Consider the following 24,038-nt stretch of genomic DNA (forward strand, 5'->3'; position numbering starts at 1 on the left):
AGAGCATCAGCAAACGCTGCCCAGCTCTGCGGGCTCAGTCCTATCCCCATATCTTTCCCCAAGAGCATTTGAATTTCTAAATGAGAATCATTTGAAGGGAGGGGATTGACATTTTCCATTTCAGAGAAGGCTTCTGCCTTCCTTAGCAGACCAAGACAATTGTTTATCATCTTGCAGATCTGCACTTGCTGGGCAGCCCCGTTTTACACCCAGGGCCTGGAGAACCATTGCCAGCAACTGGGAAAATCCTAGCTGCTCCATCCTCCCAGAGATGAGGTCTCCAAATTTGCCCCAAAAGTGGGTCCAGCTTTTAGAGGCCAAAAAGAGCAAGCCCCAGTGACTTGACTTGATGATAGTTTTAGCCCAGAAAGCCCTGCAGCTGATGGCACACTTGACAATCAGCAGGGGACACAGCTAGGCCAAAGCCCAGAGCTCTGCCGGGAGCCTTTCTCCTCAAATACCCTTCAAACAAACCTCTATGCAAGTCAGTTGGGAAAGTTTCTTCAAATGATCCATTTCTGGCACTACAGAACTGCACAGGGTTCTGTGAAAGATTCTAAAGCAGCTGCCCTGGAGTCCAAGAGCCAGCACTAAGAGTCCTTGTCATCGATTTGTAGCTAAATCCCACTTTGGGCCATTTGAAGGAGTTTGGAAGGTGCTAGAGAGCGGACCTCTGAGTTTTTTAGATGATGCCATTGCTTTTTCTTCTCTTCTCCATAGACAGGAAGGGTGAGTTTGGCTCACATCTGCACCGCATGGCTCACAGGGCCGCAAGACTTGTAGTTACAAGAGCTTTGAAGGATTTCTTGGTCAAGAAGACACGGCCAACAAGGATATTTATGTTTTGGAGCCAATCCTTCAGTATTTCATCTTACGGACTCATGCTCTTGGGGTCTCTGGCTGGTCAGAGTGAGCCCGAGATAAGTTCCAAAGTCTCTTTTCCCAGCCCGCTGCTCGAAGAAGGAGTCAGAGCTCTTCATTTCCCGCTCTCAAGGTTGTTTCTTGTATCTTATCTATAAAATTCTTTCTCCTGTACTGCCAAGGTCCTCTCAGCAAGACAGTCTAAGGCACTCTGCCTGCCCCAGGGCGGCGTTATCTTTTAATCCTAAAAACTACCTGTACGATATTTACAATTACTTTCCAATACCTATCACCTATGTTAGACAGTAAGCTTCTACTCTTAACCATTCTAAAAGTGCCAACATCACAGCAGAAGATGAAGGCCAAGAAGAAGGAGAAAGGCTGGACACGTCCAGATTCCTCCATCTTGCCCCCTGAAGCCCCATTCTAGAAACCCCAACAATCTATTTTTCACCCTGGGATAAATTCACTATCATTCTACTTAAACTGTCATGGCTCACAATTCTTCATGTAAGTGAAGCCCCTAAAACAGTTACTTTCAAGAGATGATGGGTTAAAGCATAGAATATAAAGCAGTTATGGGAAATATTCAATGTTAGGAAATCACATAGAGCAATAAATTGGGTAAGGTATGGAACACAATGACAGGGAAGAGATAAGGACAGACAGTGATAAGTTCAGTGCATTTCAGAGCCGAGAAGAACTGCTGGGTAAAGCACGTTTAGGGCCAACATGTCAAATTGACCCTGAGACCCTTGCCAAGGCCTGGAGACTAAGCCAACTACACCGGGAATTGACCAAATTTGGGGAGAGGTTCAAAAGTTTAAAGAGGAAGACTCCTCGAAGCTGATGAAGGCCGACCGGAACGACCCCTGAGAAGATCCTCAAAAGAGAAGTCCCCGCCCACGCTCCGCCTACACCACTCCCCATATGTATATGCATGAATATGATGTAATCCCAAACCTAAAACTGTATAAAAAGGTACGCTTTTGCTGTAAAGATTTAGAAATCCCATTTTAGGATTTCTCCGACGTCGTAATAAAATACCTCCTGCTTATTTGACTGAGTCTCTTAAGCAGTAATTTCTCGCCTTTTGGGGCAAAAATCGGCATCATTTCTGGCGACCCAGATGCGACGAAGCAGGGGATCCAGGATCTGAGGAGTCCCCTCGCTGGGTCCGGGGCTGGGACCCTCTGGGCGCCCCTGACGACTTTTTGTCAGAAGAGACTCCCCCTCGGACCAAGTGCTCTTTGGTGGACGAAGAGTTCCCTGCATCTCCTGCTTCTCCTGCTCCAAATTAAAGAGGTATTTTTTATCATTGTTCATTGGTTTTAGGATAAAGCGCTTTATGGGAACACGGGGTCAGACGTGACCACCGGAGGGTAAACCAGAGGACGCTCTGGTAAAGAATCCCTAATTGGTATTTTTGGGTACCTTTTGGTAATTGGTGTCTTTGCTAACCAGTAATTGATGCCTTTGGTGGGTACCTTTTGGTAATTGGTGTCTTTGCTAACCAGTAATTGATGCCTTTGGTGGGTACCTTTTGGTAATTAGAAGAAAAAAAAAAAAAAAAAAAAAAAAAGAGAGAAAAAAAAAAAAATAAGGAGAGTAAGAAAAAAGAGGCAAGACTCTGATGCACTTGTTCTTCTTGTATTGATCTTGTTGGTTTGTTTGAAACTGTGATTTAAGGGTTAAAAGAGTGGTCAGTTTTTGTTTTTATCTGAACTGAACTAAATCCCGGGAACGGTTCCAGGCTGACCGGGAGAACGTCCAACAAATCCCGGGACTCGGTCCAATTTTCTCCACTCCTTTGGAGGAACTTGGAAGGAGTGTATACGTTTTATACCTTTGTTTAACCCTGTTGTATGCTTTGATGTATTGACTGTAAGATTTTTGCAAAGGGACAAGTTTAGTGGTTTTTATGTTGTCTGAAACTTGTTGTGATATTATCGGCAAAACCGTACTATTGATTTACAGTTTTGCGAGTGTGTGACGGCCTGGAGCCGACCAATATCGGTATCCTACGGTCTGCCGGCGACATCTTGCAGTAAAGCAGTGTATTCTGATAGAACGGAAAGGTAGGACAGTTTGAATGAATTAGCACCGTGTATGAGAGAGTGTGTCTGAGACGCAGCCCGGCTGCGTGGGAGTCCGGCTCTGCAGTTCCTGTCCCTCGCGAGAGGCCAGGTCAGAAAAGGACGAAGCGCTTAGATATTGTATGAATGAGGTGCTAAGATAAACTGGTATATAGTGCTTGTGGGAAGGAGATTTACTTAGTGGGATAAGAAACACCGACCCAGAAAATAGCAATGGGGAGTCAACCGAGCAAAGATATAAATATGAAAACCCCCTTAGGATGTATTCTGAAGCATTGGAAGGACTTGGGGGGGATTCCAGGAAGAAATATAAGTAAAAAGACACTCCTTTTGCATACTGCACGCAGTGGTGGCCGTTGTATAAATTGGATGATGGTGAGAAATGGCCACCAGAGGGGACAATTAATTATAATACCATTTTACAACTAATGCTCTTCCTCCACCGGCTCAATAAATGAGATGAAGTGATGTATGCAGACATGTTCTTCACCCTGAAGAATAAACCTGAGTGGCAAAAGGAGTGTGGAATTAATGCAGCCCCTCAAGACCCTCTGGTACTAGCCCTGGAAAAGGATAAGAAAGGCTCAAAACCTAAAGAACGTTGCTGCGATGCATGTAGCATTGGGCAGCGATGTCTTAAGCTAACAAGGAGGGACAGTGGAAAAGAGAGTGAAATAAGCCTGTGGGAATACCATCCAGGGCCCCTCCCCAAACCAGGAGAGGAACGAGAGGATCCGACCCCATTAAAAGAACTGGAACGATGGTGGAAATCTAAGTTTGAGTGCAGCCCTGATAAGTTAGACAAGAGTTGGGGGGAGGCTAGCCCGTTAAGGTCGGAAGATAACAGGGGAGAAGGCAGCCCACAGAGATTGGATAGTCCACAGGGGTCGGGAAGCTACAGAGATGCTGGAAGCCCACCTAGATTAGAGATTGAGAGAGAAGAAGGCAGTCCGCCGGGAGCAGAGAGCCGAGGGGAGACGCGTAGCCCCCCCGAACTAAGCTTGTATGGGGACGGTAGCACACCCAGAAATGGAGGTGCTCGTAAAATGGAAACCAACACACCAAAGACTGGGGACGAAAGCAACTCACCGGGAGGTGATGTCCCCAAATTGAGATACGGTGAAGAGAACAATAATGAGACATGCGAGAGCGAGGCAGGGAGCAACTGCACTATTGCTATTGATAGCAATGGGCTTGCGTAACGCGATCCCCAAGGCTATCAATTGGTCAATGCTATATGACATCAGGCAGAGAAAAGATGAGACCCCATCAGAGTTCTTGGATAGACTTAGGGCAGCCATGAGACAATACACACCCCTGGACCCAGCGACGGAAGAAGGGAAAAAACACCTGTTAGGATTAATGATGGGACAAAGTAATCCAGACATCAGGAAGAAATTGCAAAAGCTTGAGCATCCAGCAAATAAAAACCTGGAGACACTGCTAAATGAGGCATGGAAGGTGTATAATAATAGGGAAATTGAAGAGAAGAAAAAGGAGGACAGGAAGATAGCTCGAGTGGTGGCTGTAGCCGTGGCAGCTCAGAATACAGGTTACTCGGGACCTGGAACCAGGGGAAGAGGTAGAGGCAATCCGGCAAGAAGGGGGGGGAGACTCCAACCCCACCCAACTAGAGTGGGGCCAAACCAGTGTGCGTACTGCCTGAAAATGGGACACTGGAAGCAGGAATGCCCCCAGTTAAGGGAGAGACTATTGGGCACTACTACGGCCACACAACAGGATAACGACTGAGGGGGACCGGTGGGCCGTTCCCTAGCAGACCCACTGGTTAAAATGGAGCTAGGGGAAGGTGAAAAGGAATTGGACTTTTTGATTGATACGGGAGCAACCTTTTCGGTTCTAAATCAGGAATTGGTACCTAAAAGTGATGAATTTGTGCAAGTTGTGGGAGCAACAGGCCAACCAGAAAAAGCTTACTTTTTGAAACCCATCAAATACAAAATTGGGAAACAAATGGGAATTCATCAGTTCCTGTATTTACCAAATTCGCCAAAGCCCTTATTGGGGAGAGACCTATTGGAGAATTTGAGAGCCATAATAAAGTTCAACAAAGACAAATTGGAATTCCAAGTAAATGAGGAACAGCTGATCACAGCTCTAAGCCTGACAATCAGCTGTGTGGAACCAAAGCCTGAGAATCATAACATCAGGCGAATCCTAAGTGAAGTATACCCACTAGTATGGGCTACTGATACACCTGGGAAATCAAAACAAGCAACACCTATCATTATTGAACTTATACCTGGAGCAAGGCCGGTGGTTAGGAAACAATACCCACTGAGGTTAGAGGATAGAAAGGGAATCGAGCCCATAATTAAAAGGTTCTTAGAATTAGGATTATTGATAGAATGTGAATCAGATTTTAACACCCCAATTCTGCCAGTAAAGAAACCTAATGGAACTTATAGATTAGTCCAAGACTTGAGAGCAGTAAATGAGATAACCAAGACATTACATCCGGTAGTTGCTAACCCATACACGCTTTTAACTAAACTGAAAGATAGTTTGACATGGTTCACCGTATTGGATTTGAAAGACGCATTCTTCTGCCTTCCTTTAGCTCCTGAGAGTCAAAAGATTTTTGCCTTTGAGTGGGAATTTGTGGATAGAGGAAGAAAGACCCAACTTACGTGGACAGTATTGCCCCAAGGATGGTGTAACTCCCCCACGATTTTCGAGAATCAGTTAGCTAAAGAGTTAGAGCAGTGGAAAAGGCCGCTGGGAGATGGCACTCTCCTACAGTACGTAGATGACCTCCTAATAGCAACAGTGACAGAGGAAGAGTGCATTGCATGGACTATTTCCCTGTTAAACTTTCTGGGTTTAAGTGGATATCGAGTCTCCCAACAGAAAGCGCAGCTGGTGCAAAAAGAAGTGGTGTACCTGGGATACGAAGTCTCCAGAGGACAGCGATCCCTGGGAGCAGCCAGAAAAGAGGCCATCTGCCAGATGCCTAAACCAGAGACGGTGAGAGAACTGCGTGCCTTTCTGGGGATGACAGGTTGGTGTCGGCTATGGATCTACCAGTACGGGATGCTCGCTAAACCGCTGTATGATTTGTTGAAGGAGACCAAGAGTGTCCTAGTTTGGACTCCCGAAGCAGAGGGGGCCTTCAAAAAGCTGAAACAGGAGCTAATGAGAGCACCAGCTTTAGGTCTCCCAGATGTATCAAAAGCATTCTGGCTGTTCTCCCACGAGCGACAGGGGATGGCCCTAGGAGTCCTGGCACAGCAGTTAGGACCACGTAAGAGAGCTGTGGCCTACTTCTCCAAACAGTTGGATGAAGTAAGCAAGGGATGGCCTGGCTGCCTGAGAGCAGTGGCCGCAGTAATCATTAATATAGAAGAGGCCAGGAAACTCACGCTGGGCCAAAAGGTAACGGTGCTGGTGTCTCACACCGTCTCAGCTGTGTTGGAGCAGAAAGGTAACCACTGGCTGTCACCTTCCAGATTTTTAAAATACCAGGCCATTTTGGCTGAGTCAGATGACGTGACTATTCAGGTCACTAACATTGTGAACCCAGCTTTATTCCTAGAAGGGAGAGCCCCAGCAGAGCCGATCGAGCACGACTGCCTGGAAACAATTGAGGCCGTCTACTCCAGCCGCCCGGACCTCAAAGAAGAACCATTCGAAGATGCGGACGACTGGTTCACGGATGGAAGCAGCTTCGTGAGGCAGGGAGTGAGAATGGCCGGCTATGCAATTACCACCGCAGAAGAGGTAATTGAGTCGAACCCTTTACCCGCAGGGACTTCAGCCCAGAAGGCAGAACTGATAGCTCTGATTCGAGCCCTGGAATTGGCGGAGAACATGCGGATCAATATATGGACAGACTCTAAGTATGCCTTTTCCGTCGTACATGCTCATGGGGCCATCTGGAAAGAAAGGGGACTGTTAACTGCTCAAGGAAAAACAGTCAAACACGCAAAAGAGGTCCTGCGACTGCTGGAAGCAGTCCAGCTCCCAGCACAGGTGGCCATAATGCATTGTAAGGGACATTTAAAGGGGGACACTATCCCGGAGATAGGGAATAGAAAAGCAGACGCAGAGGCTAAATTAGCTGCTGCAAGAACTGAAGAAATAAAAGTAGCAGCTCTAGTACCAGGTGAGTTAGACACAAATTTTCGGCCAGAATATCAGGAGTCAGATCACAGGTGGATTCAGAGAAATAAAGGTAAAATGTTAGAGAATGGTTGGGGTCAATTGGAAACGGGACAGTTAATAATACCAGGGAATACGATGTGGCAGTTTGTGAAAGCAGAACACGAGAAAGCCCATTGGAGTTTGGACCCGCTATACCAGTATTTGCAGGCTCGGATAGCAGGACCAAAATTGTTCACCACTGTAAAACATGTCACATCCCAGTGTGAGAGGTGCCTGAAGAACAACCCGAATACAGGAACTAAGATACATCCAGGGGCCATAAATCGAGGTAAATTCCCAGGTGAAGTGTGGCAGATTGATTTTTCTGAGCTCCCAAGAAAAGGAGGGTTTCGATATTTGCTGGTATTAACTGATACATTTTCTGGGTGGCCTGAAGCATTCCCTTGCAGAACAAATAAGGAAAGAGAAGTGACCAAAGTACTGTTGAATGAAATCATTCCACGGTTTGGGGTACCGAAGAGCATTTCTTCGGATAGGGGTACACATTTCTGTGCAAAAGTGGTAAGGGCAATAAGCAAAGCACTACAAATCAAATGGCAATTACACACGCCCTATCGCCCACAGGCCAGCGGCCAGGTGGAAAAGATGAACCATCTTATTAAGCAGCAGATTGCCAAAATATGCCAGGAGACTAATTTGCATTGGTATCAAGCTTTGCCTATTGCTCTGCTTAGACTGAGAGTCAAGCCAAGATCGAAAGAAAGGCTAAGCCCATTTGAAATTCTGTACGGCAGACCTTATGCTATGCAAACTGTAAATGGGGACACTGTAGATCAAATAGGTAATCAGTATATTTATGACTATGTGATTATGGTGGAGAAGCAATTTGACAAGAATGCTGCGGTGGTGATTGACCACCAACCTAAACAACCTAACTGTAAGTTGCATCCTTTTAATCCCGGTGATTGGGTGTATGTTAAGAATCTTTTAAGAAAACCCCTACAAGAAAAGTGGGAGGGACCTTTCCAAGTGCTGCTGACCACCTTCACCGCGGTTCGAATCAAAGAGCGACCTACGTGGATCCATTACTCACGGGTCAAGAAAGCACCGGGGAGTAAACAAGAGGAGTAGACACCGTGACCCGGATTCCACTCCAGACCCCTACTATCCTGATCATCAGACCCTTGGGGTTCCATATGAATGCCAGCCAAGTTCTCTTTGGATCCCAGCTAAATGGATAAGACCTGCCTTGGATGTGGAGCCTTCTGAATCAGCTGACCCCTCGGGATCACCTTTATCGGGCCCCAGGTAGTAAAGAGGTCAGATGAACTGAAACTGCTGTTAGACCCCACGTACTCTCTGAAAAAGGTGCAGATGAATATTCAGACTAACATTACCCATCTGCAAAAAGACTGTCAACCGTTCAAACAACAAAGCCTTAAAAGATGGGAAGCATGGCTAGCTACTAGGTCTTATCACAGGCGGGCGCAAAGGGATATAAGTGGATGGGTCGGCACTGGATTTGGAATACTGAATACCATAGATCAAGAGGTATTGGTTAACAAATTGAGTACTGTCACCACCAACTTAGGAAAACTTAAAGTGCCCCTGAGTTCATCCATGCTTACATTGGCAGAAACACAATCACTGGTAGTTAGGTTACTAACCCTGGTAGCAAATCACACTGCTGAAGATTTTGCTAGAATTGCCGGCTATACAGGAGACATTAGCAAGGAAATTGCGCTTGCTATCCAATGCACACAAACACAACAGTGGGTACAGTCAGTGGCAGCAGGGATAATAAGAGAAGGAACGTCAGGAACGCTGTCCCAGGAAATAAGAGAAACGATACTGAAGGATAGTCATACTACACAGTTTGAAAGGGACCATCAAGCCTGGTGGCAATTAGTAAACTTTACTTATGTACCACAGCATGAGCACATTGAAGCCTATGTTCTTACCATCAGTGCTGCAGAGGAAAGGGCGATTTTCCCTATCCTTACCTTAGGGACCATACATCAGAATGTCCTTGTTAGGCCAGTAGATCATAATGTTTGGGCGAGTTATGATGACGCCAAAAATAAGTGGCAGTCTGTTAGTACGGAAGCATGTATTCCTAGGGGGCAACTAGGATACATATGTGAAAATGCTATAGTAGAAACAGAAGATTTATGCTTAGATGCTGAAAATAGTGTATGCACTTTTGAAATGCTTCCACACAATAGAGTACGGTCGCAGGTTTATTATGTAGGGAATGGATGCGCCTGCGTCAGAACAACTTGCAGTAACGTAACTGTAGATAGTTGCCAAGAGGAAACTAACAATACTAACTTTTGTGTATGTAATTTTACCAAGATTATAGGTTGTGATTTTAACTATACCGCTCCTGTAACCACCCAGCAGCTAATTAATGCAGACTACGACCTGTATCATGAGTTGCCAAAATTACAGATAGGTATGGATGTCGAGGTTCTTAAGGCGATGCTCGTGCATCCAGAAGTAAGAAGACTGGTGCAAAAAGTGAACCAAACAGTTAAGCGCATGGTCCTACAGGTGGAGCACAACTCAGAAAGAATAAAAAACATCCTGACTGAAGTAGAACAAGTAGGCCAACATCACTGGTGGGACGTTTTCACAGGATTTTCCCCAACAGCAACACAGGTCTTTCATTACCTGGTACACCCGATACTAATTTTAACTATAGCAATGCTTATACTGACTTTTATGAACCTATGCTTGTGGTGGAGGCTGAAATCCTTGATGAGTAAGATCCAAATGATTTGGGCGATGGTGCGGGCGTATCAACGCCCCGAAGGATTAGAACTTGACGAAAGAATTCGTAAGTTATAAGAAAAGGAGGGAAATGAAGCCCCTAAAACAGTTACTTTCAAGAGATGATGGGTTAAAGCATAGAATATAAAGCAGTTATGGGAAATATTCAATGTTAGGAAATCACATAGAGCAATAAATTGGGTAAGGTATGGAACACAATGACAGGGAAGAGATAAGGACAGACAGTGATAAGTTCAGTGCATTTCAGAGCCGAGAAGAACTGCTGGGTAAAGCACGTTTAGGGCCAACATGTCAAATTGACCCTGAGACCCTTGCCAAGGCCTGGAGACTAAGCCAACTACACCGGGAATTGACCAAATTTGGGGAGAGGTTCAAAAGTTTAAAGAGGAAGACTCCTCGAAGCTGATGAAGGCCGACCGGAACAACCCCTGAGAAGATCCTCAAAAGAGAAGTCCCCGCCCACGCTCCGCCTACACCACTCCCCATATGTATATGCATGAATATGATGTAATCCCAAACCTAAAACTGTATAAAAAGGTACGCTTTTGCTGTAAAGATTTAGAAATCCCATTTTAGGATTTCTCCGACGTCGTAATAAAATACCTCCTGCTTATTTGACTGAGTCTCTTAAGCAGTAATTTCTCGCCTTTTGGGGCAAAAATCGGCATCATAAGGTTGATTTTTCCAAGGGCTAAATCAAAGGCACAGGGGTCTTGGGCTCTGTGCCAGGGTCTCTGAGCGCCCTGGGTCGGGGCTCGAGTCCTCCAGGGCAGCCAGAGGAATTTCCTGGGATCTGACAAGAAGCCCTGTTGTAGTCCCTGCGTGCAAGAGTTTACTTGATCCCTTTGATGCCAGAGAGCACCAAGGACTTGAACCTTGCTGGAGTCCAGCCCTGCCTGCCTGTCATGGAGAAGAGGGAAAAGATGAAGAACCTGGGCGGTGGTTGAGCCCAATTGGCATTTTTCCATTTCTGATTTCCTCCCAGCTCTTGCAGCAGGGCAACAACCCCATCACTGCAAAGCACTTCCTTTTGCAAGGCACACACTGACCTTGGTGGAAGCTCAGGGCTCTTGAAGGGGCTGCTGCAGTTGGCAACGGGAGCTGTTGTTGAATTTTTCACGTTGCTTAACCCCCCCTGCCAAATGCCATCAAGCGGTTGAGGAAGGATAAAAAAGATTACCCTGGAGGAAGGGAGGCCAAGAGCTTGGAAAAGGAGGAAAGAAATGCTCCGATGATGACAATGACAAAAAACCCAATTTATTTTTGACAGCAAATGAACACCGGCCGCCCTCCAGCCCTCCCAGCCTGGCAGGCCGAGCGGTGCCGTTCCCATGGCATGAGGTGCTGGCAGCCTGCGGAGAGAAACCAGAGAGCCACGGTCAGTGGCAGCAGGCTCCTGTCCCCCTGTCCCGCCATGGCCTGTGCCCGGGCCAGGCTGCTGGCTCTGCTCAGAGCCCAAACCTCCCGACCCATTCTCTGTTTTTAGAGAAGGGCAGCGGGGCAGGCCACGTTCCACCTCCTCTGCTTAATCCCGGCACAGCAACCTCCTCAGCAGCTGCAAGAGCGGGATGCCCGTGTGCCCGCTGCCGCCTGCCCGGAGCCCTTCTGCCAGCCGAGCTGTGGAGCCGGGTGCCCACCTCTGGAGAGCTGCTGCCAGGAGAGGAGCCGATCCCAAACCAGGTCCTTGTCCTTCCGGAAGGGGCTGTCCCTGCAGACCGTGGCCCCTGGGGCAGCGCTGGCACTGGACGCGCTCCACGGACGCTGCAGGCGCTTCCCCGTCCGGTCCAGGCACCAGGTGTAATCCTCCTGGGAAAAACAAAGAACAACTGCATGAAAGTCAATTCAAAACAAGACCTGGAAACAAGAAAAAGCACAAAGCCTGTCACCGTTTCATGGGCCTGAGGAGGGTCTGACCACTCCATGTGAGAATTAAACCTGTCCAGGGGTGGGGAAAATCCCCACCTTTCCCGCCCATAAATGCACCCCTTCCTCAAGGGCCTGCAGAGCAGACTAGCTGGGGCACGGCTTCGGAACTCGTCCCCCTCTGCCGCCCCTATCCACATGGATGGATGCTTTTGTCAGGCTGGCTGCCCCCGCCTCAGCCCGTGCCAGGCTGGCTGGCAGAAGCTGTCAGCAAGGCCAGGAGCCGGCTCCCCTTCCACAACATCCGTCCCCTGTCCTGCCAAAAAGCAGCTCGGCGGCCGGCGGAAAAATTAATATTCCCCAGTGCCGCCGAGCGGGGAACCTCCGGCACGTGGCCAGGCCGAGCCCTGCCGTGCCTGGAAGCACCAGCATCCCCCGCCCCTGCGCCGGCTGGGGACTCATCTTGATTCCATCGGGGCGCAGAGCGTGTCCTCCAGGCAGGGGCCGCAGCCAAAGCCAATCGGCTCTGCCCCGCCAGCGGCCAGCTCCAGGATGGTGTGCCCAGCTCCACGTCGTGCTCCAGAAGAACATGCCAGCTGTGCCCCGGCTTGCAGGGACATCACGATGCCATTGAGCTGCAGGGGGATGTTTCCCCTGTCCCAGTCCGTGGCACCTTCACCGCACTGCCACCACTTCTCCAATGGGAAGGGCAGCACGGAGCCGCTCCCTCCACAGCTCGCGGGGACCAGCGGAAGCAGCATCTCCTCGGCTGCGCTCTCTCCTCCGCGCCGCGGCCGCAGGGAAACGCTCCGGGGTTTTCTTCCAGCGCCACGAGACGCGTGCCGCTGCTGCTTGCTGGGCTCCTGGATCCTCCTGTGCACAGGGAGGCATCTCTGCTGTCTCCTGGGCCAGGCAGGGCTCCTGCAGCCAAGAATGCTCAAAAAGGTCTGCCAGTGCTGGCCTGTCTGTGGGCTCCATGCATAAACACCACCTGATGAGGTGCTGGCACTCTGCGGAGAGAAACCAGAAACCGCCGCTCAGCGGGACAAGGCTCCTGTCCATGCTCAACCACATTCCACAGTGCCCAGGCCACACCAGGAGTGCTCAGAGCTGCAGCCAAAAGTTTCCTATCGATCCTCTCTTGCGGAGGACACCAGCACAGAGGCACAGGTGCCACTTCCTTCAGCTAAGCCCAGGAGATCCACCTCCTCACCAGCTGCAAGAGCAGGACGCTTATGTGCCAGCCGCCCCTCCCAACCCCGTTTGTTCTTCCCCTCGTGCCTTGAAGGCGCATCCCCACCTTGAGACACCCGGGGTGGGAAGAAGAGCTGGCCCCGGACGATGTCCTCGTTGGTGTGGAAAGGAAGGTGCCCACAGAGCAGCTCATAGAGCAGGATGCCCAGGGACCAGATGGTGGCTGGCTGGCCATGGTAGCAGCCAAAGAGGATCCACTCCGGTGGGCTGTACTCCTGCGTTCCTATGGGACATGGGCGCAGCTCATCAGGCCCATGCTGCTCCCTTCCTCCCAGCCAGCTCCCATTCCACAACAGCCAGCCCCTGCCCTGCCACAAAGCAACTTGGCTGCAGCTGGTTGAAGGTGGATTCCCCCTCCTTCCTTCCCTCCTTCCTTCCCTCCCTCTTCCCCCTCTGCTAGCCAAGGGGGGAACTCCGCTGCCCGGCTGGGCCCCGGCTTTGGGCTCACCTGACATCCGGGTGTAGAATGTGTCCTGGAGGATCGTGCCGCAGCAGAAGTCGATGAGCTTCGCCTCGCCCGTGGCCAGGTTGACGAGGACGTTCTCGGCCTTGATGTGGCGGTGCAGGACGCCGCGGCTGCTGCAGTGCCCCATGGCCTCCAGCACCTGGCGGAACAGCCCCCGCGCCACGGGCTCCGTCAGGAACCGCCGCTCGTGCAGGAAGTACCTGAGGTGCTGACAGCGCTGCGGACGCTCCATGAGCAGCGCGAAGCCCTCAGGCACCTCGAACCAGTCCAGGAGCCTCACGACGCTGGAGAAGCCAGGCCGCGACACCTTCCACAGCAGCGCCAGCTCCAGGGGCACAAGGGCGCCCTTGTGCTGCGGGGGGACCGCGATGCCATCAGCGGGGCCGATGCTGCGCCGCGCCTCGGGCAGCCCCTGCCCGGCCCCGCCGCGGCTCGCCATGGCCCGGCCCGGGGCGCTTCGCGGCCCCCGCTCACTCCACGCTCGCTGCCCTTGCAGCGTTCCAGCTGCCGCCCTGCCGGGCCTCGCCTCAGCCCCGCCCGGCACGCCCCGCCAGCTCCTCCCGCTGGCCCCGCTCACTCCCCGGCCGCGCCCACTCCGAGATGCGCTCCCGGGACACTCGCTTGATGGCCGCCTGCGGGCCAAGGCTGAGCTCATCGCCCGCCGCCCTCCGAGCCGGCCCCGTCTCTTCCCGGGGCGCCGTCGGCAAGGCAGGGACCGGAGTAAACGCTGCCGCAGCCGCCGCTGCCCCTGCGGGCGGCACGGCGCTGCCGCTCTTCTTCCCGGGGCACCCGCCCGCCCGGCGCGCTGCTGCTTGCCGAGCTGCCCCGGGCTGCGGCGGCTCGGGGCCGGCGGCCGAGCTGGCGAGCGGCGGAGCTCGGAGCGGGGCAGCTGCCGGCCACGCTGTCGGCCACAGGGCGGGAGCTGGGCGGCAGCGGGGCGGCTGCAGGCGGAACCGTGGCAGGGGCTTCGTTCGGGCCCGGGGCCTCGGCCGGGGCTGGGCCAGAGCCAGCGCCAGCGCCAGGCGCAGCCAAAAGCCCACGCTGCTCCGCCAGCACCAGAGCGAGCGGCTCTTCCAGCGGCACCACAGCCAGGACGGAGAGAGCCCGGCCGAGACGGAACCACGGCGGGCCGGGCAGGGGTGGGCACGGGGCGGCCCCGCGCGAGGGGCGCCTTGCGGGACGCGGCATCAGCCGGGCTGGGAGAGGCGGAACATGGACGGCACGGCCCAGCACGGGATGGGAGTAGAGTGAGTGTGAGAGGGAGAAGAGGATGGGGAGCGAGTGGGAAGTCGAGTGGAAAACCAATCAAGAGAAGCACTGCTGCTGCTGCTGCTGCTGCTGCTGCAGAGCTGCCGGAGCTCGCGGCCGTTCCTCCGTTGTCCCCGCGAACCCAACGGAGGAGCCGCCGCGCGCCCCAAGGAACGAAAGAGAGAAACAAACAAATCACACCCCAAAGTCATTCCTATTAGAGAAGTAACCAAAGAAAACAATGTAGCAATAACGAAGACTGTTGGCTTCTGGCTTCTTTCTTCTTTGCATGAGACCAAGCATTTCATGGGGAACAGTTGCCTCTTCTGACAATTTTGCCAGAGTGGACAGGAGCAGAGCATTTACTTTTCAAGTAGAAAAGGGAAATCGTGTCAGTAATGTCATCTCTTTTCATCCTCTGTTGACACAGTTGCAGGCTGCCAAAAGACATGGTCTGCAGTGTGGAACTTGGGGCCAAGTTTCTTTTTCTGCCAGAGGATGAAGAGGCGAAGTATCCCAGAATCATGGAGTCGTGGCATGGTTTGGCTTGGAAGGGATCTGGAAAATCCCATGGCTGCAACCCCCCTGCTGTGGCTGGGGACCCCTTGCACTGGACCGGCTTGTCTAGAGCTCCATGCAGCCTGGCCTTGAACACTGTCAGGGACGGGACATGCCCACCTTCTCTGGGCAACCTGTTCCAGGAGAGTCTTTTTTCTGCTTTCTTGTGTGTTGCCCTCAGGTACTGGAAGGCCACAGCTGGATCAAGGCTGGGTCTCTTTCCCAGGCTGAAGAAGCCGAGCTGTGTCAGCCTTTCCTTGCAGGAGAGGAGCTGCAGCCCCGGCACCATCTGGGTGTCCCTGCTGGGCCCCTGCTGCAGCGTGTCCACATCCTTGCCGTCCGTGCCGGGGAGCCCGGCAGAGGCGGAGGCAGCGCTGCAGGTGCAGGGTCAGCGGCGGGGAGGAGACCCGGCCCTGGCAGCGGCTCCGGGAGCAGCGATTGGCGCTGGGCCGCCCGCACTGCAGAGAGCCGGGGCCCTTGTGCCTGCCCTTGTGCCCAGGGTGCCTTTCCCCGCCGCCCGCCCGCCCGCCTGCTCGGGGGAAATGCCCCCTGTGCCGCCCCTCAGGGCCGCCCCTCGCCGCTGCCCCGGCGCTCCCGGCGCCGCCTGGAGGGGCCCAGGCCTCGGCCTCACCCTGCTCAGCCCGAGGCCTGGAAAAGCAGATTCAAACACCCACCCAGAAAGTGCCCCAGGATGCCAAGGTCAATCTTTTGTCACCAGCACAGCTTTGCTATCAGAGTCTGGACGGGAGTAGAAAATCACCAGGGGAAAAGAGCATGAACAAGTTCTGCCTTGGCACTACCTCAAGCTGTGGGGTACCAGTTGTTGGTTTCACTGGCTCTGGATTGAAGGCACTTGAGACAGTAATTCATGTTCAGACTCAAGTGTTTATTATTTCTTATCAGTAAAACAGCCTCATTACTGGGAGTTCAGCAGCTTTTCATTAGAAGGCACAAAATGGCCAACAATCTCTTGTTCCAAGGTCTTTTAAGACTAAACTATCCAATTAGGAACTGACACCTAGATTATTTTCCCTTTTAACCCAATAACTGATCCCATAGAGCCTGCAATGTGGAATTTCTGCCCAATTACAAAAAGCCACCCAAACCCATGAAGAAGAAGGAAGAAGCATGAAGAAGAAACCCAGGACGAAACACTGTGCCCTCCATTTTGCTTCCATCCACAACATACTAAAAATCCCAAAACCTCAGTTTCTCGGAGTCAGAGTGGACCAAAGCCCAAAAACTGGAGGTGATAAGAATGGATTAAAACCACAACCAAGGAATCTGCATCGCCCTGAAATACCTTTCCCCTTACATCAGCCTGGTGCATATTCATAGAGCCTCATGCATATCCATAAACTACTTTACATATTCCAGGAATGATTTTACATGGCCCCTCCCTGGGTCTGCCTTTTCAGAGCATGTGTGTTTCTTGGCTGTGGTTTTGGCTCCTTCTCTTTATCACCTCCAGTTTTTGGGCCTTGGTGCACTCTGCCTTCAGACGGGGAGTGCTGATAGTTGGCAGATCTGTACAGGTGTCCTCATCCCGTGTGCATTGGATGTTATCCCATCCAAGCAGGCAGTCTAACAGAAGCAGCCTTTTCACAAGCTTAATTAACGACAGAAATAAAAACTATAGAACAAAGTTACTTTCAGAAACAGTCCCAGCCCATATTTGATCCCAGTCCAGTTGATCTCAGTCTGTGTGGTCCTGATCCATATGGTCCCAGCCTGTGCAGCCCCAATCCAAAGGATCCAAGCCCATATTTGATCCCAGTCCAGGTGATCCCAGCCCATATTTGATCCCAGCCCATATTTGATCCCAGTCTGTGGGGTCCTGCACACACTCCCTGGGTCTGGAATTCCAGTTCCCAGCCAGGAAAAAATGTTCCTGCCCTTGAACTTCCTTCCTATCCCCTCAACAAATTGCAATAAAATTATAAACAAAGAAATAATAATTGAAATTAAATAAATTATAATAAAAAAAATATCAACTCTTCTTTGCAATACTCCAACTATGATTTAACTCAAACCAAAAATAACTATTACTATAATATTACCAATGCATATAAATAAACAAATTATATATCAAGAAATACCTTTTGAAAATTTTAACTCGATGACTAATGTACTTTAGATAAAATTATCTAAAGAAACTACCATGCAATCTAACACCTCTTAGTTAAACAATTCATATTACAAATATACTAAACACAAAACCAAAGACCACTATAATTTCTCAGACATTTCAACCAAACAATTAAACTTTAATGACATCCTTAAGTACTCTTGAAAAATTAAAATTATTTTTAAAAAATTAATTGTGTGTGGGTGGTTTTATTTCAATATTGGTTTTTGGATTGTTTGGGTTAGATGAATTAAAAAATGGGATTTTTATAGGAATTGAATCAGCTGAGAAGGTGGCACTCTGCAAACAGAATTGACTGAAAATAAATGGGACAGAAATCAGTAACTCTGAAAGTTTTATTTGCTATCAAATACAACCCACACACCCAGCCCCACACAATCCCCATCCCATTGCTCCAAATTGGGATCCCACTTCTCCCAATCTCCTTCCAACCCCATCTCACCCTGGTGGCTGTGGAATGGATTGAGTTTGGCATGGGATTGAGTTTTTTTGAGGAGGGAACAAGGAATTTAAGGTAGGATTGAGCCTTTTTGGGTTAACATTCAGTTATTTTCAGTGGAATTTGAGTGGTTTTGAGGTGACAGATCGATCCCTCTTGGCTTTTGGAGTAGAGAGAGAGGGAGAAGAGAAAAAAATTAAGGCCAAACAAACGGACAAGCAGCCAGGAGTGTTCCCAACATGGATCACAGGGAATGTGAGTGACCAGGGCTGTGCCCAAAGTGCCTCCTCCAGTGGGGGATGGAGCTGCAGCAGCGCACGAAGCTCTTCCCGCACTCGGGGCACTCGCAGGGCTTCCCTTACCGGTGCCTCCGTTGGTGTCGGGTCAAGTGAGAGCTCCTGGAGAAGCTCTTCCCACACTGGGGACACTCGTAGGGCCTCTCCCCAGTGTGGATGCGCCGGTGGGTGACGAGGTGGGAGTTACGCTGGAATCCCTTCCCACAGTCGGGGCATTGGAAGGGCCTCTCCTCTGTGTGAATCCGATAGTGCCGGAGGAGATCAGAGCTGGTCTGAAACCTCTTCCTGCATTTATCACACTCGTAGGGCCTCTCCCCTGTGTGGATGCGCCGGTGGATGACGAGGGTGGAGTTGCACTTGAATCCCTTCCCGCAGTCGGGGCATTGGAAGGGCCTCTCCTCTGTGTGAATCCGATAATGCTGGAGGAGATTGGAGCTGGTCTGAAACCTCTTCCTGCATTTATCACACTCGTAGGGCCTCTCCCCTGTGTGGATGCGCCGATGGGTGACGAGGGTGGAGTTGCACTTGAATCCCTTCCTGCAGTCGGGGCATTGGAAGGGCCTCTCCTCTGTGTGAATCCGATAGTGCCGGAAGAGACTGGAGCTGGTCTGAAACCTCTTCCCACACTTGGAGCACTCATAGGGTCTCTCCCCAGTGTGGGACCTCTGGTGGCTGATCAGGTGGGAGCTCCTCCTGAAGCTCTTCCCACACTCCCCACACTCGTAGGGCTTTTCCCCAGTGTGGATCCTCCGGTGCACAGTCAGGTTGTACTTCAACCTGAAGCTCTTCCCACACTCCACGCATGTGTGGGGCTTCTCCCCATCATGGAGCTGCTCATGGAGCACCAGCTCTGAGCTCTGGCTCCATCTCCGGCCGCCTTCCCGGCCCAGGCTGGCTCTTTCCCCCTCACATCCCCGCCATCTGCGTTTGCAGCCCCTCCTCGTGCGGCATCTCCGGGCCTTTTCCTCCCCGTTGGCTTCCTGCGCCATGGAGCCGCTCAAAACGGCCTCTGCCACCAGGTTCTGCCGCGGGCATTTGTCCTCCCTGCTCTCCATGCTCAGCTCCTGCTCTGGGCGAGGAAGGACAAGGACAGCATGGGATTTGCCTCCGTGCCACAGGCAAGGGCAACGAGATCCCCCCAGGCGGTCTCTGGGAACGCACTGCCCCCTCTTGGCTCTCCCCATTTCGGGATGCCGGGGCTGTTTGGGCTCCCGGGCTCCCTTCTCCCCTCATTCTCTGCTCTGGGCTGCAGCGGCTCCAAGGAGTCCCCCCTGCCCCTCTCCAGGCTCTTGAGGCTCCCGCCAATGGCGGCGCTCCCCCCTCTCTGGCCTCCCCACTTTGGCCTCCTGGGGCACACAGGGCTCTGCTCCTCCAGGCTGCCTCTGCCGGCAGCCGCCACCGCCACCCCCCGATGTCCCCCCGAGGGGCCTTTTCCGCTCAGCCTTGGACTTCTTCATTCTCCAAACATCCCCCAAAAACCCAACCCAGGGACCCCCCGGGATATCCGGGCCGGGCTCCCCCTCCCCGCTCACCTGCGCCATGGGGGGGGGGGCGATGATCCCACAGGTGGGGGCTGCGAATTCAGACAGGGCTCGAGACCGCGTGGTTCCCTCAGCTCAGCCTTGATCCACCATTGCACCTCCTCTTCCTCTTCCTCCCGCTCCTCCTCTGTCCTATCTCCACCTCCCTCTCCTCCTCCCCCCTAACCCCGCCTCCTTCACTGCTCTTTCTCCTCCCGCTCCTCCTCTTCCATCCCCCCTCCTCCTCCTCCTCTGTCTTATCCCCACCTCCTGCTCCTCTTCCATCCCGCCCCTTCCATTCCTCCCCCTCCTTCTCCCCCCTTACCCGCCTCCTCCTCCGCCTCCATCCCTGCCCTTCCCTCCCTCCTCCTCCTCCCCCAGCAGCAGCCACACCCTCGGTGCCCCGTTCCCGCAGCCCTCGCAGCCCGCGGCAGCAGCGGCGATGGAGCCGGGACAGGTCGGCATGGGCAGCGCGGGGCTCTCGGCTGCTCCCAGCCGCTGCGGGCGGGGGGAACCCGGCCCGGGCCAAAGGAGAGGCAAACTGGGCAAACTGGGGGCAAATCACAAAGCTAAGGATGCAGCAGAAAATGGAGCTGAAAGAGTTATTTTAATATTCACTCCAAACGAGGAAAAACTGGAAATTCCAAAGTTTAGGGAAGCCGAGAAAAAAGAATTAAACAAGATAGGAAATGAACAAGATAAATCAGGGAAATAGAAACTTCTACATGGAAGACAATTACTTAATAAAATGTGCTTACTAGGAAAATATTAGAAGACGTGCATCAGAAACCCCACTGGCGTACTCAAGCTTTGTGTGATCATTTTTTAAGGAATTTTGGGTGCACTGGGATTTTTGGTGTAGCAAAGCAAGTAACTGAAAGATGCTTAATTTGCCAAAGGATAAATAAAAAGGTGATGAGAAAAACAACATTAGGAGGTCATGAGTTAGCTCGTCGACCATTTCAAAATATCCAAGCAGAAGTTTAGATTTGTTAGGTTCTGGATTTATTTGTAAAAAAACCCATTTAATCTAGAAGAAAGAGAATATGCCATATGTTAGACAGGAGATTTTAGGAGAATAAAAATCTTTGAAGTATCAGAAACACCCGAGGAAAAAACCAAGAAAATAAAAAGGGGAAATGAAAGGGAGGGGAACAAGAGGAAAAGTCAGAAAGAGAGTGGGATCCTCTGCAGCTCTTGCCCCCTCCGTTCGCGGCCGAGGCGCTGTCCCGGGTCCCGGCTCGCTGCCCGCCTCAGCTCCGCCTGCCCCGGTTTCCATCCCAGGTGCGGGCTCACTGCCCAGGGCAGCTCCACCTGCCCCGGCGCTGGCGGTGAATTTGTGCGCCCTGGCCCCACTGCCCGGCCCGCGGCCGCTCTGCCGGCCATGCTGGGGAAGATGGGGGTTGCTCTGTCCTGCCGCGTGGGCCGAGGTCACCGCGCCGACCGCACCGAGGGCGGGTCCCAGCCATCCCATCCCCGGCTGCCCTGCCCGTGCCAGCTGCGCTGGGCACCGCCGCTGCTGCCGGGGTCTCCCACCTGCCTTTGCTCTGCTGGGAGCTGCCGGATCAGCCGCCATAAGCCATGTGGGGGCTGCCCACGCTCCGGCTCGGCCTCCACGGGAAGATCCCCCTCTGGCGATTCCGGCAGCAGACCCTGCCCACACTCCGACCGAGCCTCGGCGGGATATCCTCCCCTGACCCCTCCTGCTCTGAGTTACGTCCCCTTGGTAACCACAGCTCCTGCTGTTCAGGGAAAACTCCTCTCTCTACAGGAAGCACCTTATCAAAACACTAGGAGCTCAGTTAAAAGGCAGCCCTCTCCAAATTCTTTCTCAAAACACGGGAGAAAGGCTACCGAAGGTAAAAAAGTGAAAGAGTTAGATGAAGGGATTGCTCTATTGCCGTTAAGAGAGGTTCCCATGGCAGGGATGCGCTGCCCCGCCCCGCGGGAGCCACCGGCGCCCCTGCCGGCCGTGCCCGGAACTGCACCCAAGGGGAAAGCGCCGCAGCCGAAAGGCCGGGACCGGCTCCGGGCTCTGTTTGTTGTCACTGCCGGAGCTGTTTATACACACTACTATTATTATATTATACACACTAGTAAAGAACCGTTATTCCTAATCCCATATCTTTGCCTGAGAGCCCCTTGATTTCACTATCCTAAAAATTAAGAGGGAGGGGTTTGCATTCTCCATTCCAAGAGAGGCTTTTTCTGCCTTCCCAAGCAGACACCTGTCTTGTAAAGCAAGACAAGCACCCACAGGCACTGAGGGGGGCTGCAGGAGGGGCAGAAGAAGGCCCTGCAGCACTTGGGCACAAAGGCCCAGCAGGTGAATGCAAGAAGGGAGCAGCAAAAGGCCAAGCTGAAGGCAAAGGCCAGGGCAGAGCTCCTACAGCCCCTGAGGGATCAGCCCCAGGGCCCAAGGGGGCCCCGGCACCCAGGGCACGGGCTCGGCCACAAGCACCCAGCAGAGGCATTGCCCTCCTCGGCAGGGCACAGCCCACCCAAACAGCCCCTGGCAAGGAATCAGGGCTCCAGCTGCAGGGCACAAGGACACTGCAAGCAGAGACAGCAGCACCCTCAGGACCAGCAAGTCCACCCCGTGATGGACATGGATTGGCAGGGCTGTCACAGCTCCCATCACACCAGGGACCCTCCACACTGGAGCCCTTGAGAACATTCAGGTGGGTCTGCATTGAGAGGAGGCATTTCCTGATGGACACAGGGGCCTCTCAATCTGCTCTGAATCTTAGACCTAAAGGGGAAAATAGTAAAGGAATATTTTAATTTTTAAGGGAATGAGTGGGAAAGATGAGCAGGTATGATTTGTTCAACCACTATTAGAAGCTGTGGGGGATAGGTTTGAAATAAATGAATTTCTTTTTCTTCCTCCTGTGATTGTAATTAACTAGGAAGGAGTTTGAGAGCTGGATTTTAATACTGTAAAAAGGGATACAGAGGCTAGTTCTGTTGTACCTCTGTGTCAAAAGTCTGACAAGGCCTATGCTGAAGTGAACCCAGAAGTGTGGGCAGCCCCAGGGAAATACAGAAAATTAGATATGGAGCCTCTACAAATTAAAGCAACCAGGACAGGCAATACCCTGTTCCAAGAGAGGGAAGGAAGGGCTCACAGCCTGGTACTGAGTCCCTGTTAAAGGCAGGGCTTTTGGAGCCAAGGATGTCTCCCTACAACACTCCTATCTTGCCAGTCAACAAACCGGATGGATGGACACAAGGAGGAAACACAGAATTTTCAAGTGTTAAAATTAAGATTAACTGAGGCGAGTGGCCTGGCCCTTCCAGACAGGGCAAAACAATTTGAATTATAGGTGGACATTAAACAGGGTCTTGCCAAAGGAATTCTTGTGCTAAAATGTTTAACCCAGTGGCCAGAGAGCAGCCTCATTGTCTGCAGAATTGTGCAGCCACAGCTTCCGTGGGAGCAGAGGCTGAAAACTGATGACAACAGGAGGATCTCCTAGAGTTCAAGTCTGGCATCAAGTTAAAGCTTTGACAACCAAAAGAGCCTCTAAATGGATGAGCAGGGCTCGGTTATTACAGTATGAAACTTGTTCAATGGCACAGGAGGATTCAGAACTGAGGACAGGGCAAGGGTTTAACCCAGCCTCCTGTTTGAACAGCCTGGAGAGGGGCTGGCAAGGAACCCAGGACTGCACTCAAGGGACAGAGCTCCCGAGCCAGGCTGGGAGAGATTGATGGGACATTCCCTGGCCTGAGGGAGACAATGTGTTTGTGGATGGCTCTGCAAGGGCAGCAGAAGGGAAAAGAGCTACAAGACAGGCTGTTATTAAGGAGGGGGAATCAGACAAAGCGCAGGTCACCGGCCCATGCTCAGCTCAACCCGCGGAGCTGTGGGTGCTTGTAAGAGCCTGGCACTGAAATGCCCTGAGCAGGAAGGCTTCAAAATCTTCTGGTGACACCATGGCACCTAACAGGGGGCAAAAGCAATTCTGACTGCTTCAGCAAGCACTGGATCACTTATTAACCTATTGCTAAAACAAATAATTCAAAGATAATGGATTGTGGAAGCAATAGATTCAGATGGGGAACTCATTTTACAGGAAAGACCCTTCAGGGGGTTATGGCAGCTTTAGGAATACAATGGGACCTCCATAACCCCTGGCAAGCCCAGAGCTCGGGTTGGGTAGAAAGAATGAATAGGGAAATAAAGAAACACCTTTGGAAGCCGGAGATAGAAACCAAGATGCCATGGGTACAGCTTTTGCCATTGGCTTTGGCAAGAAAAAGAGCCAGACCCAAGGCAGATATTCAATTATCTCCCTTGGAATTCATGTCTGGAATTCCTTACCTGGGCAATTCTCCACCTAGTGCAGGGTGGAAATAAGGGATGT

General features: G+C 51.8%; 2 protein-coding genes and 1 pseudogene across 2 annotated transcripts in view; 1 reads left to right on the forward strand and 2 right to left on the reverse strand.

Moving 5' to 3' along the window:
- Positions 1-24,038, reverse strand: part of LOC136570728 (uncharacterized) — a 2,607,743-nt pseudogene that overhangs the window by 1,233,894 nt on the left and 1,349,811 nt on the right.
- Positions 1-24,038, forward strand: part of LOC136570729 (uncharacterized) — a 2,347,277-nt gene that overhangs the window by 1,121,649 nt on the left and 1,201,590 nt on the right. The window contains 1 exon segment of the mRNA XM_066571173.1: positions 1,527-1,541. Coding sequence (XP_066427270.1) covers positions 1,527-1,541 — 15 coding nt within the window.
- LOC136570722 (serine/threonine-protein kinase pim-1-like) lies at positions 12,414-13,897 on the reverse strand. The gene is made up of 3 exons (XM_066571168.1): positions 13,441-13,897; positions 13,039-13,215; positions 12,414-12,748 (listed from the first exon to the last, which is right to left on the reverse strand). The coding sequence occupies exons 1-3, from the start codon at positions 13,895-13,897 to the stop codon at positions 12,414-12,416; spliced, it is 969 nt and encodes a 322-aa protein (XP_066427265.1).

The sequence above is a fragment of the Molothrus aeneus genome, unplaced genomic scaffold (genome assembly GCF_037042795.1).
Source record: "Molothrus aeneus isolate 106 unplaced genomic scaffold, BPBGC_Maene_1.0 scaffold_36, whole genome shotgun sequence".
NCBI lineage: Eukaryota > Metazoa > Chordata > Aves > Passeriformes > Icteridae > Molothrus > Molothrus aeneus.

Bases quoted from the DNA above. Each gene is read 5' to 3' on its own strand.
- LOC136570722 (XM_066571168.1), bottom strand. From the start codon at position 13,897: ATGGCGAGCCGCGGCGGGGCCGGGCAGGGGCTGCCCGAGGCGCGGCGC. The intron at 13,216-13,440 runs GTGAGCCCAAAG...CATGTCCCATAG, and splicing joins ATTCTACACCCGGATGTCAG to GAACGCAGGAGTACAGCCCA. The intron at 12,749-13,038 runs GTGGGGATGCGC...TTCTCTCCGCAG, and splicing joins CCCACCCCGGGTGTCTCAAG to AGTGCCAGCACCTCATCAGG.